Raw genomic sequence first — 27375 nt, 5'->3', positions numbered from 1 at the left:
AGCCAAGCCCCTTCCTGAATGTACAGTAGATGTGTGTGTATGTGAAGGAGGAGGGCTTCCTGCCTGTCAGCATCAGGGACACCCAGAGGCACGGGTACCCGGGGCTACATGCACAGGGGCTGCAGTACAGAGGTTTGTGTAACAAACAGTATGGGGAGAGGGAGGGGACAAAACACTGACAGGCGCTCTGCAGACACCCGGCTGCAGGTACAGGAACATTTAGGCTCCACAGCATAGGGGATCTGTACTGCCTACAGATAGATGTGCTGGAGCAGCATCATTTGTCTCTGTGTTAGCTTCTGTGGAGTGCTGATTAAAGCATTGAACTCATTGTGTTTGCGTTCACTGAACATGTTTGTGACCCTATTTCTCGTAGTATATCTGTGAACCCGATACCTGGCTGCAGCTGTGTGGAATGGGGGAGTGGCTTGTCGGCACCTTTTGTATGCATCTTCTTTAGCATGTCTACGAATACCCACATAGTCCGAGTGAGTGTCACTCTTGGTCTTTGTCTCTGTCATTTGTGGGTCTCGCTCTGTCTGGATTAGCATGCCTTGTGTTCCACCATTGTCTGTTTCTGTCATTTGTGTGATCGACTCGACAGATTTAACTCTAATTTCTGGGATCATCAGTATCTGTCATGTGGGATCCACTGTCTCTCATGCCTGACACTCCCGGTATCAACATGTCAAGGCTCCGTGTATCTGCATCGGTCATGCGTTGGACTCGTTGTATTGTCTGTATCTCACATGTTAGGGACCCCTATATCTGTAACTCGTGTCTGGGACTCTCGGTAAATCAGATATGCAACACCATGCCTCTGTCATGTTTGGTGCTCCCTGTACCTGGATGTAGCCTATATCTGGATCTCCCTGGGTCTTGCATGTGGGCAACTCTCCGTGCGCATGCGTGGTGTGCCAGGCATCTGTGTGTATCATGTCAGTAATACAGCTGCTGCCACGGAATCAAGGTGTATGTATGTGTTATGCCTGCTAGGCTGCTGCTACCCTAGAGTCTGTGTATCTTGAGCAGAATTTCTGGGATTCCTGGTTTCTCTTTGTAGCAAGTCTGGGAGGTAGATTTCAACCCTGTATACTCCGCATTTGTCTTTTGCAGTATGAGAGACCGATTACTACCGGGTGCAGCGGGTCTGACCTATGCTCAAAATTGTATTTAGCATGTAAGAGAGACCAGAGACAACCCTGTGTAGCATGCATGGAAGGCCACGTACAAACACGCTCGGCTGTGTAGCATGCCTGGGAGACCGGTGACTATGCTGTACTCCTTGTGTCGGTCTGTATCATGTCTGTGGTGCTACGTACAGCTCTGTGCTTTCTATATGTGGGTTTAACCTGTTTAATCCAGTATTAGGTTTATATATGTGTAGCATGCATGGGGCCGACTACAGAGTGTACTTGTATGCAGCACGCCTAGGAAGTAGATTCTACCCCTGTATTTTTGTTGATATTATTTATATTGTACAGCACAAACTTCTCCCATACGTGGTTCAGAGGGCTTTGCATTGCACGTTGACAAATTATTTATACATTAACGATGGCAGCATGCAGTTACAATTAACTGCTACAATTTCAGAAGAGTTACATGTAATTTATTGACCGCATTTGTGCATGGAACAAGGGCTTTACAAGCTTTCAATACTTTGCATGCATTGTGCAGTATGTCTTGGTACTGAAAATAATCGATTTTTTTAGTGCAAATTCATGACCGAGTGGTAATAGGAACGGTTCAAGTATTGGAGGTAACCACAGGGAAGGGGATAACCATTAAATGCAGAACAGGAGGAATAAGGGTATTTCAGCAAAAAATACATGATCTGTTGGATTATTGTAAGAAATTAGATTATTAATTGGGGTGGGTGACTAGCCATCTCTGGAAATAATCACAACCCTTGTTAGGGTGAACCCTTTAAAGTTACTAAATAACTTGAGCTCCGCCCCTTGGTAGCTATGACACAGAGCAGGCAGGCTTAACTCAGGGCAATGTGTAAAGTATTTCCAAGTACCAAAATAGTAATAAAATCACAACGCAAAACAATAAAAATCTCAAACCGCGTTAGAAAAACAGAGTAAAATTCAATAAACAAAATAGCACCAAAATGGCAAAATTGCGAGAAAAACAGATGTACACTTCAAGCGAGGAAATTAGAGCCTCGCAGGGTGGGTGTCAGGCAGAAGCCAACAGCAGGGCCGAGTCCAGGTCCTGTTATCACTGGTCAGCTGAACAGTTGCAGGAATAGCTTATTTAGCCTTGTTGTTTCCCTGTAGCTTCAACAGGAGGTCAGCCTTATTAGCCTTTGAGTCCACTTCTTTGTCTTGCATACAAGAAGGAATGGGTTCAGTCCTTCAGGGCTCCTCTCAGGTCACAGAGAGCAGGTCCAGTCCATTTCTGCTCTTCAGGAGGTCCAGGAAGGTTCTGAAGTGGATGCCTGGAGGTCCTAAATATATGCATGTCACAAGCTAGTGGGTGGTAATGACCCTTGGGCATGTCCTAACCAATGGGATAAAAGTTCATTGGTCCAACCGTACCCACTTTGGTCATTTTGAAGACCCTCAACTTGGGCTCTTAGGGCTGGGTGTATGTGGGGAGTATACTATGTAATCCTAACTTCCTCCCATATCGAACTCTCACATCTAGTTTGGAGTAGCCACTGTACCCACAGGGGAGGGAGAGAGAGAGAGAGAGGGAGAGGGAGAGGGAGAGGGATTGTGTTGACATCCTGTTCTCTGCCTTTCAAGTGCACCCCAAAGTGTTATATATGTAAACCCAGCATGCATGTCAAGCAGGATTTGACATGGAATGTCGAAAAGGATGCTCACAGAACCCAACCTTGCATATTGGGTGCAGTGCAGAAGAGTCAACAAATGCAAGTTAATCTTCAGGAAATTCAAGCAAGGATAAGATAACTTTCTAAAAGTTACAGTTCCTTAATATTTATTAAAAATCTGACTTCATCATTGGATTGGATTTTAATACCTATCAAAAATAGTTGTTTAATTATTTTTCTAGCTAGTCCCATTAATCTGTACTCTGGTTTTCTACACCGGCAGCTAAACCTCCTACAGTGAAAACACGTTTTTGTGTGCTAGTCACAGTAAGGAAATGGTAACACATGTACTATTGTTTGTAGCATGCACCCCGCCTTGTGGACTGCAAGGCCTACATAGGGGTGACTTATTAATATTTAAAATGGAGGTTTAGATTTGTCAAAAGGGTTTATTTTGACGAGTGGAATGGCAGTTTTTTATACTGTTACAGTCAGGCTATGGTAAGCCTGAAACGATGTTTCAACTACCACTGTAGTGGATGGTACAATAGGTGCTGAAGTCCACTAGTCGCCTTTAACTATTACACCTTGGGTACAGCTTGTACCATATGCTAGGGGATTATAGGTAAATTAAATATGCCTATCTGGATGACAAGCTCACTTTCTTCATTGGCTCTTGGCATGCCTGCAGCTTAGACTTTATCAAATGTGAGTGAAAGAGATGTAAAAAGGGAAATAATAAGGTAACAGGCCCTTTCCATCTATACTACTAAGATTTGGAGCACCATCCTTGGATCCATCAGGACCTGTCCAGCTCGGCTCCAATTTGGCAAAGAGTTGAAGGCTCATCTTTAAAAAACACTACATCACTATGCAGTAACATTACAATTCTGCTCCCAGAACTCAGGCACCCCTCTAATAACTTAGTGGCTCTTTCTTTGTCTTTGACTCTGTATAATGCTCCACTGTCTTTTGGCTACCAGGTTCATACAAACATACATGCATTACCCAAGAAGGAGCTACATAATATGTCTTAAGGAAAAGAGAGTGACAAGAGATCTGTAGCACGATCTTCCATGTCTGTAAGGCAGCTTATAGCTGTGTCTATATGTGGCTTGTATAAGATGTGTCCAGCCCAGTGCTCCCTACAGCTATATGTAGTGACTCAGGAATTCAAGTTACGGATCTGAACTGTCTGTATGTATTTGTTGCATGTCTGGGAAAACATCTGCCGCCCTTGTGTGGGGATATTTGTAGCTTTGCAGTCCGTGCATCTCTGTTTAGTATGCCAAGGATGCCAAATAAAACCCTAACTTTCTGTATCTTCATGTAAATGTCATGGGAGACATGTTGCAACCCAGGATTCAAACCTGTGTTACATGAACCACACTTGTTATAGAAAATATGGCTTGGGTGGTCAGTCTTAACTGCTGGTGGATTTTCCTCACTGTTGGAGGTGACCACCTGGCAGTGCCAGGTGCTGGAGCCTTGTGGGCGCTGGAATAGTACCTTATGTACATACCCCTTTAGCCCTTGTCAGCTTCAAATGTCAAATTGGCTATAAAATCCGTGATTTATAGGCAGTACTTAGTTTGAGCTGGTGGTTTTCGGTGCTCAGCACCGGCACTTAATTGTCCACATCGGTACTTTTGACAGTCTGTACCTTGGTGGCGCTGACTGTCTAATTTAGAGATGAGCACTACAGCAGATGCTTATTTATTCAAGATACATTTAAATTATTATTGCCTGTGCTCATGTCATTCTTATAGTTTTGAGGTACTGGAATAGTCTGAATAGCCACACTTTTAAGGAGTGTTATTGTTAATTATTTTTATGAGTACTGTCATGAGCAGCGCTGGGCGGAGCAGTGGCTGATTCAAGCTGCAGTGGCCTCCATCAAACTACAGTGATATCACAGCCACTGTATCTTGAAGGTAAATATCTTATTAGCATTTTTTCTTCCACATAACCTTGCCTCAACTTACTTCCTGGTGTAGGGGTTAGTTTAATGTAGTGGATCCAGTATTATTGTGAATCAACGTAACACAATCAATATAGTAGGAGTATTCTGTACCAAAATTCACCAACCTATTGTTCGTATTGTTTCTTTCTAGACAGCTTGGAGAGTTGTTGGCGCCTATGAGTTCTTGGCAATGCGAGTCTTGCTGTCACGTGGTATGGGGTGTTATTCCATATTTATCATCACACTATTTTGTTTTTTTAGAGACCCGCTGGGTGGGAGATTGCAGTCTCTCTCACTTGTGAATCAGAAATGGTTCTCCTTGAGTTTTCATGGATAGAACACTTGTAAAGGTATTTTGCCAGAAGGGGGTGATTCTTCCTGTTTTTATAGTTGTATACTTTGTACATCATTGTTCAGACCCCTGCTGGAGGTCTCCAAGCGATAGATCCACCTCTGCTAAGCTATACATAGTTGTTTAGTGTTAGTGTCTCTGGATTTAATTTGTTAGATGATGCTTCATTCGAAATCACTTTCAGAGTGTTTTTTTTTCAATGAAATGCCTCCTCAACCTAGTGGTGTTCTTTTTACTCTTGAAGGTGCTCGTGTGTTATTTGATGTGCACTTTAGCTTTCCTTGTGGTCATCCCACATATCTGTCACCACAGATACATCTCAGAAGGTATACCACATTGGTTGGATCACAATTTTTGAACGTCTTGTGTACCTATGGGGTTCTTACACCTAGATCTATTTGTTTTGTCCTTTTGGTTAAGGTGCATACACTCTAGTGTCCACAAGGGGCACAACCTATATTGGCAGTAATTTCCGCAGTGTGAGTTGGTTATTTTTTACTTCTTTTGATTTCGGACGGGTGTGGACTAATTCAACTTTTATCGAACACTCTTGTCTGAATTAATGCAAATTGTTTTGGTGGATGTTAGGGTAGCAGATGTCAGAATGTTCCAGTGCTTTTTAGGTCTCTGCCTGCGTAGGCTGCGCTTGCGCAGTCTCGCCGGCGAGATCTGATGTTTCCTAGTGTGGGGCTTGAACCCGCCCTTCTTCTCCATTGGCTGGCTTCCTAAACGGAGGCCAGCCATTGGAGAAGAGGGGCGTCTGTCCATTTATGCCCCGTCTTTTTAGGATTGAGGGGTGTGTTTTTTCGTTTCTTTCTCTCCTCTTCCCATTGGCTGGATTTTAAATTCCATCCAATAGGAAGAGGAGAGAAAGAAAAACACGCCCCCAGTCGGAAAATGACGGGGCTTTTCGGAGAGGCTTTTCTGCTTGACCGCCTCAAGAATAAGAAGAGAAGCTACTGAGTCCTCCGCCCCAGCCGGTGAGTGCTCGCTTTTCTTTCCTCTTTTTGCCTCTTTTCCCTCGTTGTGATTGTTTTTCTGCCCTCTGTTCCCTCATTGTGATAGTTTTTTCTTGCCTCTGTTCCCAGATTGTGTCTGTTTTCTTGCCTCATCTTGCCTCTTCTTGCCTCTGTTCCCTCATTGGGATTGTTTTTCTTGCCTCTGTTCCCTCGTTGTGATTGTTTTTCTGGCCTCTGTTCCCTCGTTGTGATTGTTTTTTACTGGCCTCTGTTCCCTCGTTGTGATTGTTTTTTTCTGGCCTCTGTTTCCTGTGTGTGGCTCTGTGTGTGTGTCTCTGTGTGTGTCTCTGTGTGTGGCTCTGTGTGTGTGTGTCTCTGTGTGTGTGGGTGGGTGTGTGTGGGTGTGTGTGTGTGTGTGGCTCTGTGTGTGTGTGTGTGTGTGGCTCTGGGTGTGTGTGTGTGTGTGTGTGGGGCTCTGGGGGTGTGTGTGTGTGTGTGTGTGTGTGTGTGTGCGTGTGTGTGTGTGTGTGTGTTGCTCTGGGTGTGTGTGTGTGTGTGCGGCTCTGGGTGGGTGTGTGTGTGGCTCTGGGTGTGTGTGTGTGGCTGTCTCTGGGTGTGTGTGTGTGTGTGGCTCTGGGTGTGTGTGTGGTAGTAATTGCTGTCTGCTGAGCCCGTCCGTAGGGTACAATAGGTCTCACATTTGCGAGATATTAAGCTAATGGCAATGTAAATGACAATGCCATTTATTTATCTGTTTTCAAAACCAACACATAAATACAAATTTTGTAATTTACAATGCCAATAGCTCTAACTTTTCCAAAGTCGAAACCATTGCATTGTAAATGCTTGTTCTTTTTTGTTCACAGAATGTCACGACTTGTAGATGTTTCTTTGGGCTATTGAAGTCAACAATGTTAGCAACTGAAATATTAAACCAAAATTGAAATGAAAATCGGAGCATTCTAAATCCAGTGAAAGAAGTATCATGGCTTGTATTTAAACTGAAAATCACACACATATCTTGGAAAAGGAAATACAAAAGTAAAACGTTTGACAGTTAAAAACTGAAATAAAATCAGTGTTGTTTGGTTTAAGACCTCATATGTGACTAATGGCAAATTGCTGCCAGTTACACCACTGCTGCAGGCGGGAACACATCTCTGGTAGGTACCCTTGCGGTGTGGGACCATCTAGGGTTCAAACAACTTGGTCCTCGGCATTTATTTACCCCCAGCATGGATTATGGAAAGGGGCGACCACTCGGTCCCCCCGAACGTATGGATGAGTGCCTCGATCCCCCCGGGAAGCCATTTTTGGGCGGGAGGCGCGTCTCGGCTGGTATGCCCGAAGCGGCGTAGCCGGGGCGCGCCTTTTCCCGCCCTAGAGTGGGCTGGCCTAGACACCGACGCAGCCAGCCACGCCCCCGGGGCGGGCAGGGGCGGGTTTTCGCCCGCCCTGAAGACGGATAAAAGAAGGCGCAAGACCAGAAGACGTCCTCTTGTTCTTGTGCTCCGAAGCTGCACCTCCTCGCTACACGTGAGCTCGGGACGGAACGAAGAGCCAATTTTGAGCGTTTTGATCTTTTTCTTTGTCTTCTAGATACTTCCTCGGAGAGATGCCCAAGAAAGGCGCAAAAAGAATGACGACCGATCAGATGGTGCGGGCCCTTTGCAAAGAAGTGTCCGACATAAAGAAACGGTTGGCGGAGCGAGATGGGGAGGAGGGTTCGGGCACCCCGCCGGCTGGAGGGAGACCTAAGAGGCCGAGAAAGGTTCCAGCCGGTGGGGCCGTCCCGGTTCCCTCTGCCCCGCTCGAGGCGCCGACCCCAGTACCGATGGAGGGGAATCCAATCCCCGTTGTCGTCACCCCGACATCCAAGGAAGACATGCCCCCCGAGCTGGCAGCACAGCTAGCAGCATGGTTGGGGGATAGTAGTGATGGCGCCACGGCTGCCGAAGCACAGGCGCTGATAAAAGGGCTTCGTGAGAAGAAAGAGGCAGCTAGAGTGGCTACGCCGTTGGCGGGGATAGACAAGCCGCAAGCGGCAGAAGCTGCGTCCGGTGCAGGTAAGCGGCCATTGCCGATTGCAAGGGACGAGTCAGCACCCTCTCGTAGAGAGAGATTAGGACAACATGTGCCTTTAGCTATAAAGGAAAAGATCTGGGCGGGGGAGTACGTGAATATTTTTTCCCTGCTTGTTGATCATTATGATGTGGAACATGTAAAAAGTCAGAAGGACTTAATGCATCCGAGTGTTTGGCGCGCAAAGATGGCCGCCTTTAAGGTAAATGAGAACATTGGCAACTGGGGCAATGCATGGGGTATTTTCACATCAATTTTGGGGGAACGTAGGCCCGAGTTGCTTCCTGAGTTTCCCGTTTATCAATCACGAATTATGGGTTACTCGACAGCGTATCAAGGTAACCATTGGTTTTGTTATGACAATTTGTTCAGGAAAGAAAAGGAACATAACAAGGGTTTGACTTGGGATTGTTACGATTCTTTAACATGGGATAAGATGAAAGAATCGGGAATGTTAAGAATGCCATTGGTCGGGAGCACTGTTGTTGATTACTCCCGCCAAAATGTGGGGACGCCCTTTCGACCAAGTACGAGCACCGACGACCAGTCGAGGCCCGCAGGCAATACAGGGAGAAAGGGTTTCTGTTTTAATTTTAACAAGGGGAAGTGTACCAGGCCTCCGGGATCGTGTAAATTCAAACATGAGTGTAGTACGTGTGGGTCGTCCCATCCTGAGTCATCGTGCAGAGCCAGAACGAGTGAGAATGGGGGTAAGGGAGGCGCCAAACAGGTCTAAGCTAGGCCGAGGGGCGCCTTTACCAACCCCGATTGATACCTTGGCAATGATTCCCTGGCTCAGCGAATACCCGGATCGCACTTCTGCCGGGGTGCTGCGGAACGGTTTTACACATGGTTTCCGCATCCCGGTAGGGGACTTTCAGGGTGTAGGGGTGTGCAAAAATCAACTTTCCGTTTTACAACATGCATCTGTAGTGCAAGAAAAAATTCAGAAAGAGGTTAGCCGGGGACGGGTCGCCGGCCCGTTTAGTGAGCCCCCGGTACCGGATTTCGTTTGTTCTCCGTTAGGGGTGGTCCCCAAGAAGGACCCGGGTGAGTTTCGTTTGATTCATAATCTATCTTCTCCATATGGTCTTTCGGTGAACGACGCAATTGAGCCAGAAGTTTGTTCGGTGCGATACGCATCTTTTGATGAGGCGGTAGCCATCTTGAATCGCCTGGGGCACGGGACGTTGATGGCGAAATCTGATATCGAGTCAGCGTTCCGGTTGCTTCCGGTACACCCAGACGATCAGCGTCTTCTGGGATTCGGGTTTCAGGGGTCATTTTACATGGATAGGTGTATGCCAATGGGATGCTCTATATCATGTGCTTACTTTGAGCAATTCAGTACTTTCCTGCAATGGGTGTTCACTAAGAAAACGGGTTTCCGAAATGTAATGCACTACCTTGACGATTTTCTGTTCCTTGGCCCCGCCGGTACTTCCGAATGTGCCCGGGCCTTAGCTGCATTCTGTGTGTTAATGGATCATCTTGGCGTGCCATTGGCACCAGGTAAAACTATGGGTCCCACGACTTGCCTCGAGTTTTTGGGGATCGAGTTGGACTCAAGGGAGGGGTGCTTCCGTTTACCAGCTAGCAAAGTGTCGAAATTCAGGGCAGCCCTCCAAGTATGTTTAAAGGCATCCAAAGTTACACTGCATCAGTTGCAACAGTTAGTGGGAAAGTTGAACTTTGCCTTGAGGGTGATACCAATGGCTCGCCCCTTTTCCCGCTCAATTGCCCAAGCGATGGTTGGCTTAAAGGAGGGTCATCATCGCACAAGGTTATCGGCCGAGGTCCGCCAGGACATGCGGATTTGGTTAGCATTCTTGGCGGACTTCAATGGCCGGGTCGTCTGGAACAAGCCAGCCGTCTCCTCTGAAGAGCTTGGGCTATGGACAGACTCAGCAGGAAGCGTAGGTTTTGGCGCCATCTTCGGCACAAAATGGTCGGCACAAAAGTGGCCCCTATGGTGGCACGAGAAGGGGCTGACAAGTAACATCGCTTTCCTCGAACTATTTCCCATTCTGGTGGCCCTGAGAACCTGGCCAGAAGGGTTCAGAGATCATTCTGTTGTGTTCTGGTCCGACAATATGACCGTGGTAGAATGCATCAATAGTCAGGCAGCCCGTTGTAAGTTGATTTTGAGGCTCCTCAAAGAAATTGTCTTACTGTGTATGCAACTGAACGTAGTATTCAGAGCAAAACATGTCCCAGGGGTGATGAATCAGGCTGCTGATGCACTGTCTCGTTTTCACATGCAGGCTTTCTCGGGTTTCCTTCCTTCAGCGGACCCGGAGCCGGCACCCTTCCCCGAAGCTCTCTGGTCTCTCGGTGCCCCGAACTTCGTCACCTCGTGGGAGAGAGTCTAGCACCCAGGACAAGGAAGGCATATGAAGGGGCGTTCCAGGCCTATTTAGCCTTTTTGGGGGCAGAGAGAGGAGGACTTTGGGGTCAGGAGGAGTTGGTAGTACTTTTTCTGATGTCCTTACGTAGGGCTGGGAAATCGGTGGCTACGGCCCAAAGGCATCGTGCCGCCATTTCCTTTGTTGCCAGGGCCCATGGCATCCTGGACCCAACAGCGTCTTTCACGGTACAAAAAGCGCTACGTGGGTGGCAACGTCTAGAGGGTCGCAGAGTAGATGTACGACGACCGATAGGTCTAGACAGGTTGTCCCAGTTACTGGTCACGCTCCCGAACACATGCTCGTCCCCGTTCGAGACCTGTTTGTTCCGGACTGCATTTACGCTGGCATTTCACGGGGCTATGAGAGTTAGTGAGCTGGTTGCAAGGAACAAACGGGACGTGACGGGAGGCTTGTGCAGGGAGCATGTCCAGATCAGGGGTGATGCGATGATTGTCTCCTTTCTCAGGTCCAAGACTGACCAAGATGGGAGAGGGGACTGCACGATCATCCGCAGGAACCTCGACTCATCCATGTGTCCGGTACAGTGCTTAGAAGATTACCTAGCACGAAGGGTGGCATCATGGGGAGGGACATTGTTGAGGCATGCAGACGCCACCCCGCTGACGAGGTTTCAGTTTCAACGGGTGCTTGCAATGGCCATTGCTGCAGCGGGCTTGGACCCGGGCGAATTTGGGACCCACTCCTTTCGTATAGGGGCTGCCACTGAAGCTACAGCCAGAGGTCTTAATGTAGAACAAGTGAAACGTGTGGGGCGCTGGTCCTCCAATTGTTATAAGAGGTACGTGCGATTGCACATGTTGTGAAACTGTAATCATGTACTCACGCCTCTTGTTTTTGTTTGTTTTCAGTTGCGCAAGCCTACGCGGCAGGGCAGACTGAGCAGTCGACCCAACACCAGGTCAGCGGTCGCACGTCACCGGCTGTGAGGAAGGAGGTTTGGGTCGTGGGCCACTCATACGTGAGACGGGCTGCAGACGTATTCAAAGCAGGTGACATGGTTCACGTACCTGAGGAATACGGGTACAGAGTGTCCTTCTACGGAAGGGGCGGTCTCTGTATTGACCAGTTTCAGGAATTTTTTGAGGGCTTGTTAGAGCGGATGAGGTCACCGCCGTCCATAGTCATAGTGCATTTGGGGGGCAATGATTTGGTCACCACCGGTAGACGACTTCTCCTGGAGGCTATGCTTTCCACGGTAAGTTGGTTAGCGAGGAGAGTTCCGGGGTGCCTAATCGCATGGTCTCATATGATCCCACGAAAAGTGTGGCGGGGGGCTATCTCGATCCCTGCTTTGAATCATTCGGTTAAAAAATTGAATAACAAAGTGAGTAGGTTGTTCCGTTCCAAGGCATTGCATTCGATCTCGCATAATTGTATTAATGATGACAGTATGTATCTGGGGGATGGTGTGCATTTGTCGAGGGCGGGGAATGAGTTACTCATAGGAGACTTCCTAGCCTGGTTAAAATCTTTGGAACATGACCTTTAGGTAGGAGTTTTGTGGGGGGTCCGGATAGCCGGTCAACTATCCGGACCTGTGGCGGTAAGGTCATGATCGGTGAGCACTAATTGGTAGATCCCTATGAGTGGGCGTCACCCAACACGGATGGGAGCGCTCGGGAGAGGTGGCCATTGGCCCCTCAGTGGGGAGGCGGTCCCGTCTAAGGGCGGGTCGCCGGAAGTAAAGGAAAGGCGGTCAAGGCCCCTTCCTTTGTAGGAGGGGTTACAGCCCCCTCCTGGGGAATTTCCCGGGGCTAGTGTCATCTGCGACGGCAGATGCGGTAAGTTGTGTGGGGTGGGGAGAGGTCAACGATACCTTCTAGATACCACACACAAGTGTTCGAACGACCTTTAAATGGCGTCGAGTCTTAAGTGCCCCCGTCAAGTCAAGGGAAATTGTTAGTAGTTGCACTTGTGGTAAGCCCCTGTGCCATCGCCCCTCCTAAGTGGGAGGGGTAAGTCTGGTTAGGGATCTTGACACCGGTTATGACCTTGCCGTTGGCCCTTAAACGTTAGGATGTACAATTTCAGTATTCTTAGAGAATGTTTTGTAGGATGCTAGTTCGGCTAGGAGAACCTCTGTATTAGAGATTATGTTAAGGTTAGCCAAACATCGTAATGTGATAATGAAATTGTACATAACATGAAAACGTTTAATGTTTTAATCTTTTGTTTTAATAAATACGGCCGGGATGGTCACTCCATCCCACATCCAAAAACTTTAAGAACAGTTTCCGGTTTCCCTTCCTTTTGGGGATTGTGTTGAGAGGGGGTGGCGGGTATCTCAGCCATATGGAAAGGGGCGACCACTCGGTCCCCCCGAACGTATGGATGAGTGCCTCGATCCCCCCGGGAAGCCATTTTTGGGCGGGAGGCGCGTCTCGGCTGGTATGCCCGAAGCGGCGTAGCCGGGGCGCGCCTTTTCCCGCCCTAGAGTGGGCTGGCCTAGACACCGACGCAGCCAGCCACGCCCCCGGGGCGGGCAGGGGCGGGTTTTCGCCCGCCCTGAAGACGGATAAAAGAAGGCGCAAGACCAGAAGACGTCCTCTTGTTCTTGTGCTCCGAAGCTGCACCTCCTCGCTACACGTGAGCTCGGGACGGAACGAAGAGCCAATTTTGACCCACCCACCAGCCCCTGAGGACAGCAAAGTTGTTGTGCAATAAAGTGAATTGATAAGTTTGTTTTTCCGTTTCGTTTACAGGCTATAACAGTAGCAGTTTGTAGTTAATAAAGATGGTGAATATCGTTTAGGTTGTTATGATTAAAGTGATTTGATGTGATGTTGCATTTTTAGCATGTTCCTTCGGTCGTAGCGACCAATGTTTTCATAGGTTGAAGAACTGTCGTATTTATTTTTTGGTAGGCGGTAAGGTCATGATCGGTGAGCACTAATTGGTAGATCCCTATGAGTGGGCGTCACCCAACACGGATGGGAGCGCTCGGGAGAGGTGGCCATTGGCCCCTCAGTGGGGAGGCGGTCCCGTCTAAGGGCGGGTCGCCGGAAGTAAAGGAAAGGCGGTCAAGGCCCCTTCCTTTGTAGGAGGGGTTACAGCCCCCTCCTGGGGAATTTCCCGGGGCTAGTGTCATCTGCGACGGCAGATGCGGTAAGTTGTGTGGGGTGGGGAGAGGTCAACGATACCTTCTAGATACCACACACAAGTGTTCGAACGACCTTTAAATGGCGTCGAGTCTTAAGTGCCCCCGTCAAGTCAAGGGAAATTGTTAGTAGTTGCACTTGTGGTAAGCCCCTGTGCCATCGCCCCTCCTAAGTGGGAGGGGTAAGTCTGGTTAGGGATCTTGACACCGGTTATGACCTTGCCGTTGGCCCTTAAACGTTAGGATGTACAATTTCAGTATTCTTAGAGAATGTTTTGTAGGATGCTAGTTCGGCTAGGAGAACCTCTGTATTAGAGATTATGTTAAGGTTAGCCAAACATCGTAATGTGATAATGAAATTGTACATAACATGAAAACGTTTAATGTTTTAATCTTTTGTTTTAATAAATACGGCCGGGATGGTCACTCCATCCCACATCCAAAAACTTTAAGAACAGTTTCCGGTTTCCCTTCCTTTTGGGGATTGTGTTGAGAGGGGGTGGCGGGTATCTCAGCCATATGGTGACATTGCCTCTACCTGGGGCAGAGCATTGGGGAATAGATGCAGAAGTGACTGTTTATCCTAGATACGAGGAAAATCATTTCTTGAAAAGTGATAACCACAAAGAAGCCTCAGCAGCTCCATACTTTTTTCTAAAGCAGACATGCACGGTCTAACGAGGTATAATCTGCCTTTTTCGTACTCGTGTGTCCTTCCCATAAAGCTTTAGGCCAACACCTCTACATCCGAAAACTGTTCCTCAGAGCTTTTCAAATCAAATGCAGTTACTTGCACGAACTCCCTGCTTTATAACAATATTGCAGGCAATTTTAAATGTAATTTGTGAGTGTTTTTTGAGGATGTAGGTGTAAATCGCAATGAAAGCATAACAAGAAGATTAAAAGAAGGAAGCCCAGCTAATGCCTATTAACATTTGCGTTTTTTTAAAGTTCTTGAAGTAAAAAGGCTTTGCATTCACAGGTCTTATTGCCTTTCACAGTGTGAGTAGGAAGGGAGAACTGATTGACATTCCGATGTTTCTAACGAGGGCTGTTAGAAGCTTTTGTGGAGCCCAGGTCACTAATGTCTGCAGGCCCCTCTCTTTTACCTCAGTGAATCATTGCAAAGAAGAGCAGTGTCCTTGGACATATTTCGAAGAAGGTCCACAGTCTTGGGGCTGAGGTTACCTACTTCACAATGAATATATCACATACATTTAGCAGTGGCTGCACAGGGCCCTGAATAGAGGCCTGGGGAAACATTCATGGCAGCTTCCCTCTTGTGATGGCCCTGTATCTATGTAGGGAAACAATACTGCATGTGAGATTTAGATAAGCCATAGTACTGGAAAAAGCCTGACATACAGCTGTGTCCTGTGTGGAATTTGGCAATAAATATAGTCAGAAAACTTACTTGATGTAGTTCTAGTTCCGGCTTTCTCTAATACCTTCACCAAACCTTGTGGTGCTGTTTTACAAGGAGGAGTATAGGACACAGAATGTGGTGCAATAACTTGTTGGTATACACAAAGCTAACAGTGGTTGACCACAGGTTCTGCACCTCAATCCCGTTAAGTTCAATTTAGTGTCCTGTGCATCCTCTTCCGGCACTTGCCGCCGGTTAGTGCCACTGGAGGCCAGAAAACAGGATATGCTTCAAATGGAAGGTGGACCAGAAATAAATTAAATGTAGCAAATTTCAGTCCATCATCTTCTTTTATTTTTCCAAAATTATTGCACATGAGTTAAAATCAGCCAACGCATTTCGTTCTTGTTCCACTATGAACTTCATCAGGGCTGAAACAATCACATAAAAGACAATATAGAACACAACACATAAAAAAACATATAAAATGACATTACATACTTACATATATATAATCACAACACATTTAAATCCCTATGAATCGCATAGAGATCATACCCTAGGGTAAAACGTTGTGAATACACTATGATATATATTAAGGTGAGATCCTTTTAAAAAAAATTATTATACACACTAGACATGGAGCGCCTGTTTATATATATTAATGGCCTATCTATCGTTTTAATATGTATTCCAACTTAATAAGTTTACCTGTGTGTTCTTTCCTCCTTAAAATGTTGCTACTGAGCAAATTATATTTAAGTTTCCACTGTATAGCCTTGTGAGGTGGAATGTGAAGATGTAGACATTTGTATGTATCTCTCCCCTGTTTTTAGGTCTCGCCTGTCGATGCGCATGCGCATCGAGCAAGGCGAGAGTATTGGCACTTATCCGCTCTTTATCCACACTGCAAGGAATCGTGGCGATTCCTTGCAGTGCACGAGAAATTTAAGCTCAATGCGCATGCGCATTGAGCTTAAATGCGCGTGCCACATGCCCCCAGCCGCCTGCCTTGCCTACTCTCTCTCACAGCCTCCCCCAGCTCCGCCCCCTCACTACTTGATTGCACGGCTGCTAGGCCGTGCCTCCCCTACTCTCCTCCCCCCTCCTCCTCTCCTCCCCTGCCATGCCCCTGATCTAGATTGTCCACGTGTCCCTCTCCGCCCCCTCACTACTTGATTGCATGGCCGCTAGGCCGTGCCTCCCCTACTCTCCTCCCCCCTCCTCCTCTCCTCCCCTGCCATGCCCCTGATCTAGATTGTCCCCGTGTCCCTCTAGCCCTCCTCTGTCGCACCGTGTGCCCCTCGGCAGCGGCCTGGTGTCTCTGCCGCCAGCTCTCCCGCCACAATCCGAGCCCAGAGCTTCGCAGGAAGCTGCGGCGGCACCGACTGCTCGGTTAAAATATCCGCTTGCCCTGTTCGAGGATTATAATTAAAAATAACCATTGCCTACGCGCGCAGGGCCGCCTTTGTTCTGAGCCGTCGCTTTGTGTGGCGCATTCCTCTGAGAGGAGAGGACGAGGTCCCACCCCGGGCTCAGGCAGGAATGACAGAAAACAAGTTTGCTCATCCTCTCAGAGAACATGTCTGAGGCGCTGCTCGTGTGAACCAGGAACAGGATTACCAGGCGACTGCGTCACCGCCTGCGCAGCCAGCACAGATTTGCATTTCTAGCACCCCACACTTGCAATGCAGAACGTTCATTTTCGAAGCACTAACTACAACTCCCAGAATGCAATAGATGTTCATATGCGTTCAGGAGTCAGAACAACGTATCCTCAGCTGAATCAGTCGTTCAGACGCAGCGTTAGAGAAGGTGCTGTACTGGCCTTTCACACAAACACAACAGTAAAGTGAAGGGCCTCTTGGCGCTCTGAATAACAAGTGTTCTAACTTCACAGCGATAGACCTAGATAGAATGAACGCCTCAGCCAGGCCTGCTGGGATTCGAGCTACAGTGTGACCAGTGTGTTAGAAACACGGGTTTCTGCAGCATGTGCGCAGCCCACTGAGCTAACTTAATGGCATGTGCTCCCAGGGAACCCCTGTTTCAACTAATTCCCATAAGCGCCTTTTATTTCTGTTGCAACAGCACCGAGCATGCAACTATCTTTCTTCCCTATTTTCCCTCTGTCTCTCTCCCCATCACATCATCTCACTGGTGGAGAAGGCAGCATCATTGCTGTGTGAGGGTCGGAATTCTTGCACAGTCCCTGCCTATGCTGCCTGCATCCGTCGGCCAATCCCTAGGGCACGGAGTATTCATGTATGTAGTGTGCGCAGGTTTCTTCCAGAGCCGGCACCCTAAGCAGCGTCTGTGCTCACAACGCCAGAGCTGCGTTCAGAGGCAGGCACAACTCGCAGCCCTCGATACATAATGCATAAGCCTGTAAGCGCCCGGCACGTTTGCAGCACGGAAAATGCAGCAATAAATATCCCTTCCGTTTGTGGAATAAACGGCGTCGAAAACCTCCCTCCCTCGCCCTGTGCCGGTCCCGGTTTTAAGCATGCGCCTCTTTGCTAGGGGTTTAGACATTATTGTACATAATGCGGGTTTTGATATTGCGTCATTCTATCTTCCAGCGACAATATCAGGTGGCATTGTAACCTGGCACACGGCCCTACTTATTAACGACCCTGGAAGTTTAAACGGAAGAGCGACCTCGTCGCTGTTTCTCGCGTGCGCTGTTTGTAGATCACACCCAGCAGGTGCAAAACCACTCAGCTATTATAGCAAACGGCGCTGCGCCGCGTCTCCTTCTGGCAGGCCTGCTGAGAAGCGCCAGTGCTGTTCGACTGAGTATGCCTGAACCCTCCTGAGAAGCAAGAGTGCGGTTCGACTGAGTATGCGTGAACCCTGCTGAGAAAAGCGAGGTAATAAGACACTGTTTCCTATGCATATGTCCTGATGAGAAGCGCAGTTACTACCCTTGTAAAAGCGCAGCAGCCCTGCTGAGAAGCATCAGTACCAGAGAATAAAATGAACCAGTCCTGAGAAGAGCCATTACTTTCTAATTTGATGCACAGCAGCCATGCAGTGACAGTGGTATTGCCAATTTAAAGGTACAGAAGCCTCGCCGAGAAGTGCTAGTACCATAACATTAGATGAACAGTCATGCAAAGTGATATCATTTTCAGGTAAAACGTATATGAGCGTTGCTACGTACTGCCAGTACAGACCCAAAGCCTCAGTATGCTAGCCCCAAGAAGTGCATGTCATGCCTAAGTTAAAGTGTAGCATCCAAGATGAGTAGTGGTGATACTGTGCCTTTATAAGTACAAGCCTTTCAGAGCAGTTCCGGCACTGCCCCGTCAGAAATAGAGCAGCCTTGGTGAAGTGCTTGTATTACATCGAGAAATGCAAACTCTCCCATTAAAAGCAAGCAGCCACGCTGAGAAAATCTAGCACCTGTCCCACTGATGAGTGTGATATACCGGTTGAGAAATGCAAGAACTGTCCAATTTAAAATACTTCCTCGTCGCAGAGAAGCGCCTCCTGTGCCAACAACACAACTAATAAGTGCCGACACTCGTCCCTGAAACCGAAGTGCAGTGTCCGAGCCTGCCAGCGGCTGTCATCTTCAAGGGATCACAACTGAAGAATCTACTTCCTTTTTTTCCTTTTTTTTAATAGAAAAACCAAAGTACGCTGTTTTCAGCCTTGGTCTTACCACCAGGAGGATATATAACCCGCTGTCCCCTCACCCTCACTCTCACTCATCCTCAATCACCCTCAACACCACACACTCACTCACCCTCACTCACCCTCAACACCTCACCCTCACTCACTCACCCTCAACACCTCACCCTCAACTCCTCACTCACCCTCACTCATCCTCACTCAACCACCCTCAACTTCACTTACCCTCAACGCCTCACCCAACACCTCACCTTCACTCACCATCAACATCTCACCCTCACTCACCCACAAAACATCAGCCTCAACCCCTCACCCTCAATCACTCACCCTCAACCATTCACCCTCACTCACCCTCCCTCACCCTCAATTCCTCACCCACACCCTCAACACTTCACCCTAAACACCTCACTCATCCTCAACGCCTCCCCCTCCCCCTCACTCACCCTCACTCACCCTCAACACCTCACCATCACTAACACTCAACACCTCACCCTCACTAACTCTCAATCCCTCAATCACCCTTCCCCTCACTCACCCTCAATACCTCACCCTCACTAACACTGAAACCCTCAATCACCCTCACTCTTACTCTCACTCACACTCTACACCTCAGCCTCACCCTCACTCACTCACCCTCAACACCTCACCCTCACCCCCTCAACCCCTCACCCCCTCACCCTCACTCGCCCTCACCCTCAACCCCTCACCCTCAACACCTCACCCCCTCACCCTCAACTCCTCACCCTCAACACCTCACCCTCACTCACTCTCAACACCTCACCCTCACTCACTCACCCTCAACACCTCACCCTCACTCACTCACAATCAATCACCCTCAACCCCTCACCCTCAACAACTCACCCTCAACACCTCACCCTCAACACCTCACCCTCAACACCTCACCCTCAACACCTCACCCTCAACACCTCACCCTCAACACCTCACCCTCAACACCTCACGCTCAACACCTCACCCTCAACACCTCACCCTCAACCCCTCGCCCTCAACACCTCACCCTCACTCACCCTCACTCACACTCACTCACACTCAGTCACCCTCACTCACCCTCACTCACCCTCACTCACCCTCAACCCCTCACTCACCCTCACTCATCCTCACTCACCCTCAACCCCTCACCCTCACCCTCACCCACCCTCAACCCCTCACCCTAACTCACAATCACCCTCACTCACCCTCACCCACTCTCACTCTCACTCACCCTCAACCCCTCACTCACCCTCAACACCTCACTCACCCTCACCCTCACTCACCCTCAACACCTCACCCTCACACAGTGCAATAGGTCTCAGAGGATTTTTAGTTAAAGCTTTTACAATTGTTTATGGCTTTTTTGATTTGTAATTCTTTAGCATTGGCTACAAAAAATAAAAATGCAAAAGATTTACAACAAAAAACCCATAAACAATTCTAAAAGCACTAACTCTAATGCTGCGAGACCTATTGCATTTCCAATGCTTGTTATGATCTTGATGCGGACATCTCAGAATCCAAGCCTCTAATGCACATTCACGTGAGGTGTGATATAATGATGTACAAATTTGAATGAGGTTTTATGTAGTATGTCATGTATGTCTATAAGATTCATAGATTTAAATGTGTTTTATATATATGTAAGTATGTAGTGTCATTTTATAGGTTTTTTATGTGTGGTGTTTTATATTGTCTTTTATGTGATTGTTTCAGCCCGATGAAGTTCATAGTGTGACAGAAAAGAAACGCGTTGGCTGATTTTAATCTATGTGCAATAATTTAGGAAAAATAAAAGAAGATGATGGACTGAAATTTGCTACATTGCATTTATTTATGGTGCCACTTCCATTTGAAGAATAATTACTTGTTGGTGTTAGATTTCTTTTCAGTTGTATAGGGGTTTTATAGGGGTATCTAAGCAAATATAAGTTTTGCCAAGATGGCATTTCTATTGAATATTGGCAGACTTTAGAAGGTACAAAAGTGACCTGGCCCTCAGACCCTGGTTTGCTTTGAGAAATGTATTATGTTCCTTAGTATCTACCTTATTTATATATTCATGTCATCCTTCATCCTTCAACATTCAATAAAAGATGCTACTTTTGCCTTACCTTTTGGTACCCCACGCTCTACCCATGATACTCCTGGTCTTTTGGATCATGAAGGTAGTGACCAGAACAAAAGGTAAACTGGTCTATTGGAGTACCAGTCACTTTCTCTAATTCTTTAACCTCAACAGCAAGTAGGAGACTTAAATCTCTAAGCGATGAGATAGCAGTCAAGACTATGATGGCATTGTAGGTAAAGGAATACATGATGTCTCATCTGCTACCCCTGTCTGTTATGATGCAAACTAATGCTGAAACTAAAACTAGCCTGGCATTTTAAATACACTTTTGTTTCATTGGCTGAAGGTGCACCAGCCTTCTGTCTTTCATATGTGTATACAGAATAAATGTGCACTAAGGCCATGTATGATGTAATTAGCCATAACATTAAAACCCTTTTGAAAATAAAGTAGCTATAAGAGGCATAACCTAAAGCTTCTGTTTTTTTTTCTTTTAGGCTGCTCAGAACATAAACGGTGCTTTGTTCAGTTTACACTGCGCCTAATGATGACTCAGAGGAAGGGCCCAGTCATGTATCAGATAAAGCATGAAAAGTTTGAAACTGCGCAGAATGAATATAGTCTGGAAGATCATGAAGGTTACAAATGTAGCATCGTGCCAGAACGCAACTCCGTTAGAAGGACTCTTCGGGCTAGGCGGGAAGCCCTTATGAAGTGTGAGGATGTGGTCCAAGATTCCGAGACAGGAAGCACATCTTCAAAACGGAATAACCTTAAGGAAAAAAGCAGTAGGGTTTCTTCACCATCTGCTGTCTCTGATTTGGTGGAGAAGAAAGGTGTACATCCTGATAGAAATTCAATTGCCCCAGGGAATGAGGAGCAAGAATTGACTAAAGGTGTTATCCTCGTCTGTAGTGAATGTGGGAAGACGTTCACGAAGAAGTCCGATTTTGCAAAGCACCAGCAGATGCATTCTGGCGAGAGGCCGTATGAATGCACCTACTGCGGCAAAAACTTTTGCCAGGCCTCCACGTTGCGCCACCATGAGAGAATACACACCGGCCAGAAGCCCCACCAATGCACGGATTGTGACAAATCCTTTGCACGCTCCATATCTCTACTGAAGCACAAGATGACACATGCAAAGGAGTCGCAAACCAAACCACTTTCTGGCACGCAGACTGACACAAAGACAGAAAAGCAGAAGGTTGCAGCATCTTCTTCTGACGTTGAGCAACACATAGACCAGCCTTTCTCATGTCCTGACTGTGAGAAGGTTTTCAAATCCTCTTCAGCCTTGCAAAAACATGAGCAGAGCCACATTGCAAAGGTCTTCCCTTGCAATGAGTGTGGAAAGATTTTTGACAGGCGATCTAACTATAATATACATTATATGGGGCATGTCGGCAGTAAGCCTTACCACTGCACAGAATGTGACCGATGCTTCGCCAGAGAAAGTTTGCTGCAGATTCATCAGAATGTACACACTGGAAGCCGCCCTTATTCCTGTTCACAGTGTAAGAAAAGCTTCACTACCCCAGCCTTGCTTCGTCAGCACCAAAAGAGGCACATAAGAATGAAGCCTGCTCACAACAGCCAGCCTCCTGGTGAGCCTCCTTTCAACTGCAAAGACTGTGGCAAGAGCTTTTCCTATTACTCCCGTCTGCAGAGGCACCAGAAAATTCATGAGCTAACCACTATGATCTGTGGTGAGTGTGGGAAGAGCTTTGTGAGGAAATCTGACTTTACTGTGCACCAGCGGATCCACACTGGTGAGAGGCCTTACAAGTGTTCTTTCTGTGGTAAAGGTTTCTACCAGGCCTCCATGGTGCGCCGCCATGAACGCATCCACACGGGGGAAAAGCCCTACCAGTGCCCAGATTGTGATAAGACCTTTGCACGTTCCTTTTCACTAATAAGTCACAAGAAAACTCATATAACTGGGCGAAAGTACAGACGTCATTCCTCTGATGTGACCTACTCCATATTGCCAGGTGAACCAGAGAAAGTTGTCACAGAAGTAGCACCCAGTGTCGCAGAAGCAGTGACTGAAGAGCAGCCCTTCTATTCTGATGGCACCGCAACTAATAGTTCCTTATTGGTACCAATACATCTCCAGGAGAGTGACATTGACTTAGTGATCCCATGCAACAAGTGTGGTGAGACGTTCCACTCAAAATCGGACTATGACCTACACTATCGTACCCATGGAGCAATCAGACCCTTCCGCTGTGGTGCTTGTGACCAGCGTTTCTCCCGCCATTCACTGTTGCTAATTCACCACAACACCCACACTGGGAACCGGCCTTACACATGTCCCTTTTGTGAAGACACCTTCTCAGACCCTTCTACGCTTCGCCAGCACCAGAAGAGGCACTTTGGGTTGAAGCGTTCAGACAGAGTGACCATTATCTTCGATGATCACTCTGTGGGTACCTCCAGTAGCAGTGCAGCCACCAGCGACGCCTACACAGATTCTAATTCTCCTCTTTCTATGCTCACCTCCAACAGGCCTACGTCCGAAGGTAATACCAAAATTAACAGCTCAGACTCAATGGTGCATCCTTCTCCACGTTCTTCCAAAAGCACTTCGCCGAACAGTAATGCAAATTATGACTCTGCAGATTCTAAGGCCCGTCCTTTGATTCTCCCTACCAATACCCTAGAACAGACCATTGGTGAAAATGATAACTGCACATACATTAAGGTCTCTCCTTTAGACCTCACGTCCAAAAACCCAAAGCACGCTGTTGAGGCAGAGTTTAATTGTGGGGATTCTTTGGTCCATCCTACTGTACTCCAGTCCAACATCTCAGCACCCAGTGTTGATAAAAATTCTATTTCTGACGATTCTAAGGTCCACCCTTCCCTGCTGACCTCCAACAGCACAGTGAACACCACCAACACACAGGATACCTGCACAGACTCCAATGCCCACACATCTATGGAGGATTCCAAATGCTTCGACCTTGGTGATGGCTCTCCTTTTTCCATAGCAAAATCTGAGAACTCACCATCTAGGCGCAAATCCAATAGAAGAGCACTTCTCAGAGACTCAACATTTGCCAACAAAAAGTCTGAATATCAAACCTCTGTGTGCCCCTCTGACAGCAAGATACCCATCAGTGATGCAATTTCTGTCCCAATAAAATCAGAGGGGCAGCCATCTTCGTGCACCTCAAAGAGCAAAACACTCATCAGCGGCCAGGTTTGTGACAGTATAGAATCAGAGGATCAGGCTTCTCTGGCCATATCTGATAGCAACACACTTGTGAGTCGCTCAGCTTGCAGTTCCAAAATATCTGAAAGCAAATCCTCTTTATTGACCTCAAATGGCCACCTGGACAGCCAGCACCCTGCATGTACTAAAAAGCGAAAACCTCCTATCACAGATCCGAATTTTGGCACCATAAAATCTGAGAATTATCCCTCTATTGACTCATCTAGAATTAAATCTTTCATAAGTGACCTCCCTGCTTTACACATAAAACCAGAGGACCAGCACACTTTGTGCATCTCCAGCAACAAAGCACCCATCAACAGTCCAACAGTTGCCTGTGCTCTGTGCAGCAAGGTATTTTCTCAATCTTCCCACTTGGTGAGGCACCTAAGTAGTCATGAGAAAGGGTCCTTGGTGTGCGGCGAATGTGGGAAGACCTTTGTAAGGAAGTCAGATTTCAAAGTTCACCAGCGGGTTCACACTGGTGAGAGGCCCTATCAATGCTCTTTCTGTGACAAGAGTTTCTGTCAGGCCTCCATGGTGCGCCGCCATGAGCGTATCCACACCGGCGAGAAGCCGTATTCATGCCCTGATTGTAAAAGGACTTTTTCACGCTCCACCTCACTGATGGCCCACAGTAAGATGCATGTAAGTAGTAACTTTGTAAATATCATTCCTCAGTCATGGTCCTCACAGACTCAGTCAAGCTGAGGAACCACAATAGGATGCAAAGCAATTGCTAGCCATTACTTCTACTTACAAAACAAGTGAATCTATCGCATTGAACAAGCATACGTACTTGATGAGCCACCACAAGTATCAAAACTCTGAAATGCTTTGTACCAATAAATATAATGACCAAACTTGTGTCTTGTCTTTTAGTGACCTTGACTTGTAATATTTTGTATTTTGGGAGGGGCGATTTAAGTATTGGGAACATCATTTTAAAACTTTTGCAACCTTATTAATACTGTATATTGGTAGGAAAGGACACAGTGACTTAGCAACCTTCTCAGCAGGAAACAGCCAAGTTTTGAATAAGCATAGAGGCAGAATTATTTCCCAAGAGTTAAGTAAAGGCTCATGGAGAATGAATTGTCTTCTGAGTGCCATAGAGAGCCTCTATGGAGTTAGCCCAAGCACCTTTGCTTACCCAGTTCCTCCTTTCCTTTTGGTATGCAGCGCTGTTGCCTTTTTTTCTGTCTCTGTCAATCTTCTCTAATTAGTGTTCCCTTGGTTTATCATCCATTTCCTATCTTGATGTGATCTTATCATTTTTTTGTTTTGTGGAAGTGTTTGTCGGCACTGTTAACTGGAGTTAGGCCCTACAGGAAACGTCTGAGTGTATGCTGTTAACATAAAGCGTTTTCTAAATTACAATTTCTGTCTTTTATTTGGAAGATCACAGGTTTTTTCCACTTATTTATTCTATGATCCTTGATGCAGTTGGCTTTACAAAACAGGGCACAGAACAATGAAAAAGATAAATGGAAGAGTAGGCATGACCTCTTATGTCTTCAGAACCGCATTAGCCATATATCCTGCAGAGGTGAGAATGCACAGCATATATTGTGGTAAGGTTTGAAAATATTCAAGAACATAATGAAAGTTTGCAGAGAGGCACATTATAAATGTAATGCCCCAGAAATACGTGACCATAAGCTAAATGTGCAAACTTCAAACGAAACAGCTATGCTTAGCATCTTAGACCAAAAACGCTAGGAGAGCTTTGCACTTGCTGCTACCCTGCTGTTGGCTGCAGAATTTAATTCGTTTTTAAACATCCCCGTTTTTGCCCATTTCTTTGTTCTTTATTTACTCGTTTTTCCTGGTTTTTAATTAGGGCCACTCGCAGACCCGCATTGCTGCCACCTTACCCCCACTCTAATTTTGGAATAATCACTGCGTTTTAGCGGGTCCCTGCCCACTGTCTCGTTTGGTGGCCATCTTGGGAGGGGGGACATTGCAGGCGGCGCGGTTAGCGCTCTAGTGTGCACGCGCTCGGCGAACATAAAGCCAGCCATGCTGACGCGCAGCGTCATCACGCAGCGTCATCGCCGGACTGTCGCCGGAGTTTCGCCAGAGTCAAGCCCGTCTGTGCCCGTCCGGGACCAAACGGGCCCAGGGCACGCCACTCTGCTCAATCTTTCCAGACCTCTGGCCCCCTCGTACAGGTATTCACGCGACTCTCTGCTGTCGCTACGCGTGCCCAAACATCCCAGTTGCTGCTACTATTGGGCCGAGGGTACTGCATTCAAACATTGTCTGGGGTGTCGCCCGTATAATATTTGTATGAACTATGATTCACTTACTATGGCTCTGCTTAATTGCAGATCACTGCCTTGTCATGCTTTGGAAATTCACTCCCTCCTTTTGGACCACAGTTTGGATGCCTTGTTCTTGACGGAAACGTGGTTGACCGCGAGTTCTGGTCCCAACATTGTCAACGTTCTCCCTCCGGGATACCTCATTTTTCATCTGGATAGGCCGGATGGGAGAGGCGGTGGAGTGGCCATTGTGTATAGAGACACATTCGTATGCAAAGCAGTCGACTGCGGCATTAACAACTCTGAAAGTTGTCAATTTTCCCTTTGTATATCCTCTACTGTTTCCATCTCCGGCCTCCTTGTGTATCGGCCTCCCGCTACGCTGGGGAATTTCGTAGATTCTCTCATTGAGGCTGTTATTCCACTGGCTGCTGCCTCGTCCAACTTTGTTATTCTTGGGGACTTTAACCTTCATTTTGATGACCCCAATGATGTAGTAGCAAGAGATTTATTAAGCTCGCTTGGTGCACTGGACCTACATCTTGCTAATGTGGGAGCTACTCATAATAGAGGTCATCAGCTTGATGCGGTTCTTGCCAATTCTGCGAACCTGCAAGCTCTCCAGATGTTGGTTCTCCCCTGGACGGATCACCATCTCATTCCGTTTAGCTGGCTGCTGGGGAACCGGAGAGACCCCGCACCTAGACAACATACTGTAGAACGACTCTGGTCGAAGCTGCCGGTGGACAGTTGGGCGGAAGAGCTAGCTAGAACTTGCCCTTACCCTGTAGATGACCCCAATATCGCTGATCAGCATTTGGGCGATTGGCTAACTAATTCTTTGGACCTACTGATTCCTAATAAAAGGAGGCTTGTCAGGGAGAGAAGAACTGGCTCTGCCCCCTGGTATACCCCCGAACTTAGGAGTTTCAGAACCTCTTGTAAAAGGCTTGAACGTGCTTGGAGGAGAGAGCAGACGGAAGAAAGCCGAGCCAACTATAAAAGAGAGATGAGGAAATATAAAAGTGCACTGAAGAATGCTAAAAAGAACTTCTTTAGCGATAGGATTGAGAGGGCAAGTAATTCTTCAGGAGAATCGTTCAAAATTTTTAAGGAACTTCTGAAAGCCCCGGTCCCGCCAGTTGTGCATGATAATC

At 47.2% G+C, this 27375-nt stretch overlaps 1 protein-coding gene across 1 annotated transcript; it reads left to right on the top strand.

Annotated features, from left to right (window-relative positions):
* LOC147747754 (uncharacterized) lies at positions 1-24814 on the top strand. The gene is made up of 2 exons (XM_086955525.1): positions 1-132; positions 21229-24814. Exons 1-2 carry the CDS (start codon positions 30-32, stop codon positions 24660-24662), a joined length of 3537 nt encoding a protein of 1178 aa, XP_086811651.1. The 5' UTR covers positions 1-29; the 3' UTR covers positions 24663-24814.
* The last annotated feature ends 2561 nt before the right edge of the window (positions 24815-27375 follow it).

Source organism: Lissotriton vulgaris, chromosome 1_1 (genome assembly GCF_964263255.1).
Source record: "Lissotriton vulgaris chromosome 1_1, aLisVul1.2, whole genome shotgun sequence".
Taxonomy (NCBI): domain Eukaryota; kingdom Metazoa; phylum Chordata; class Amphibia; order Caudata; family Salamandridae; genus Lissotriton; species Lissotriton vulgaris.
Note: the sequence above shows the minus strand (reverse complement) of the source record. Positions and strands in the feature narration are given on the sequence as shown.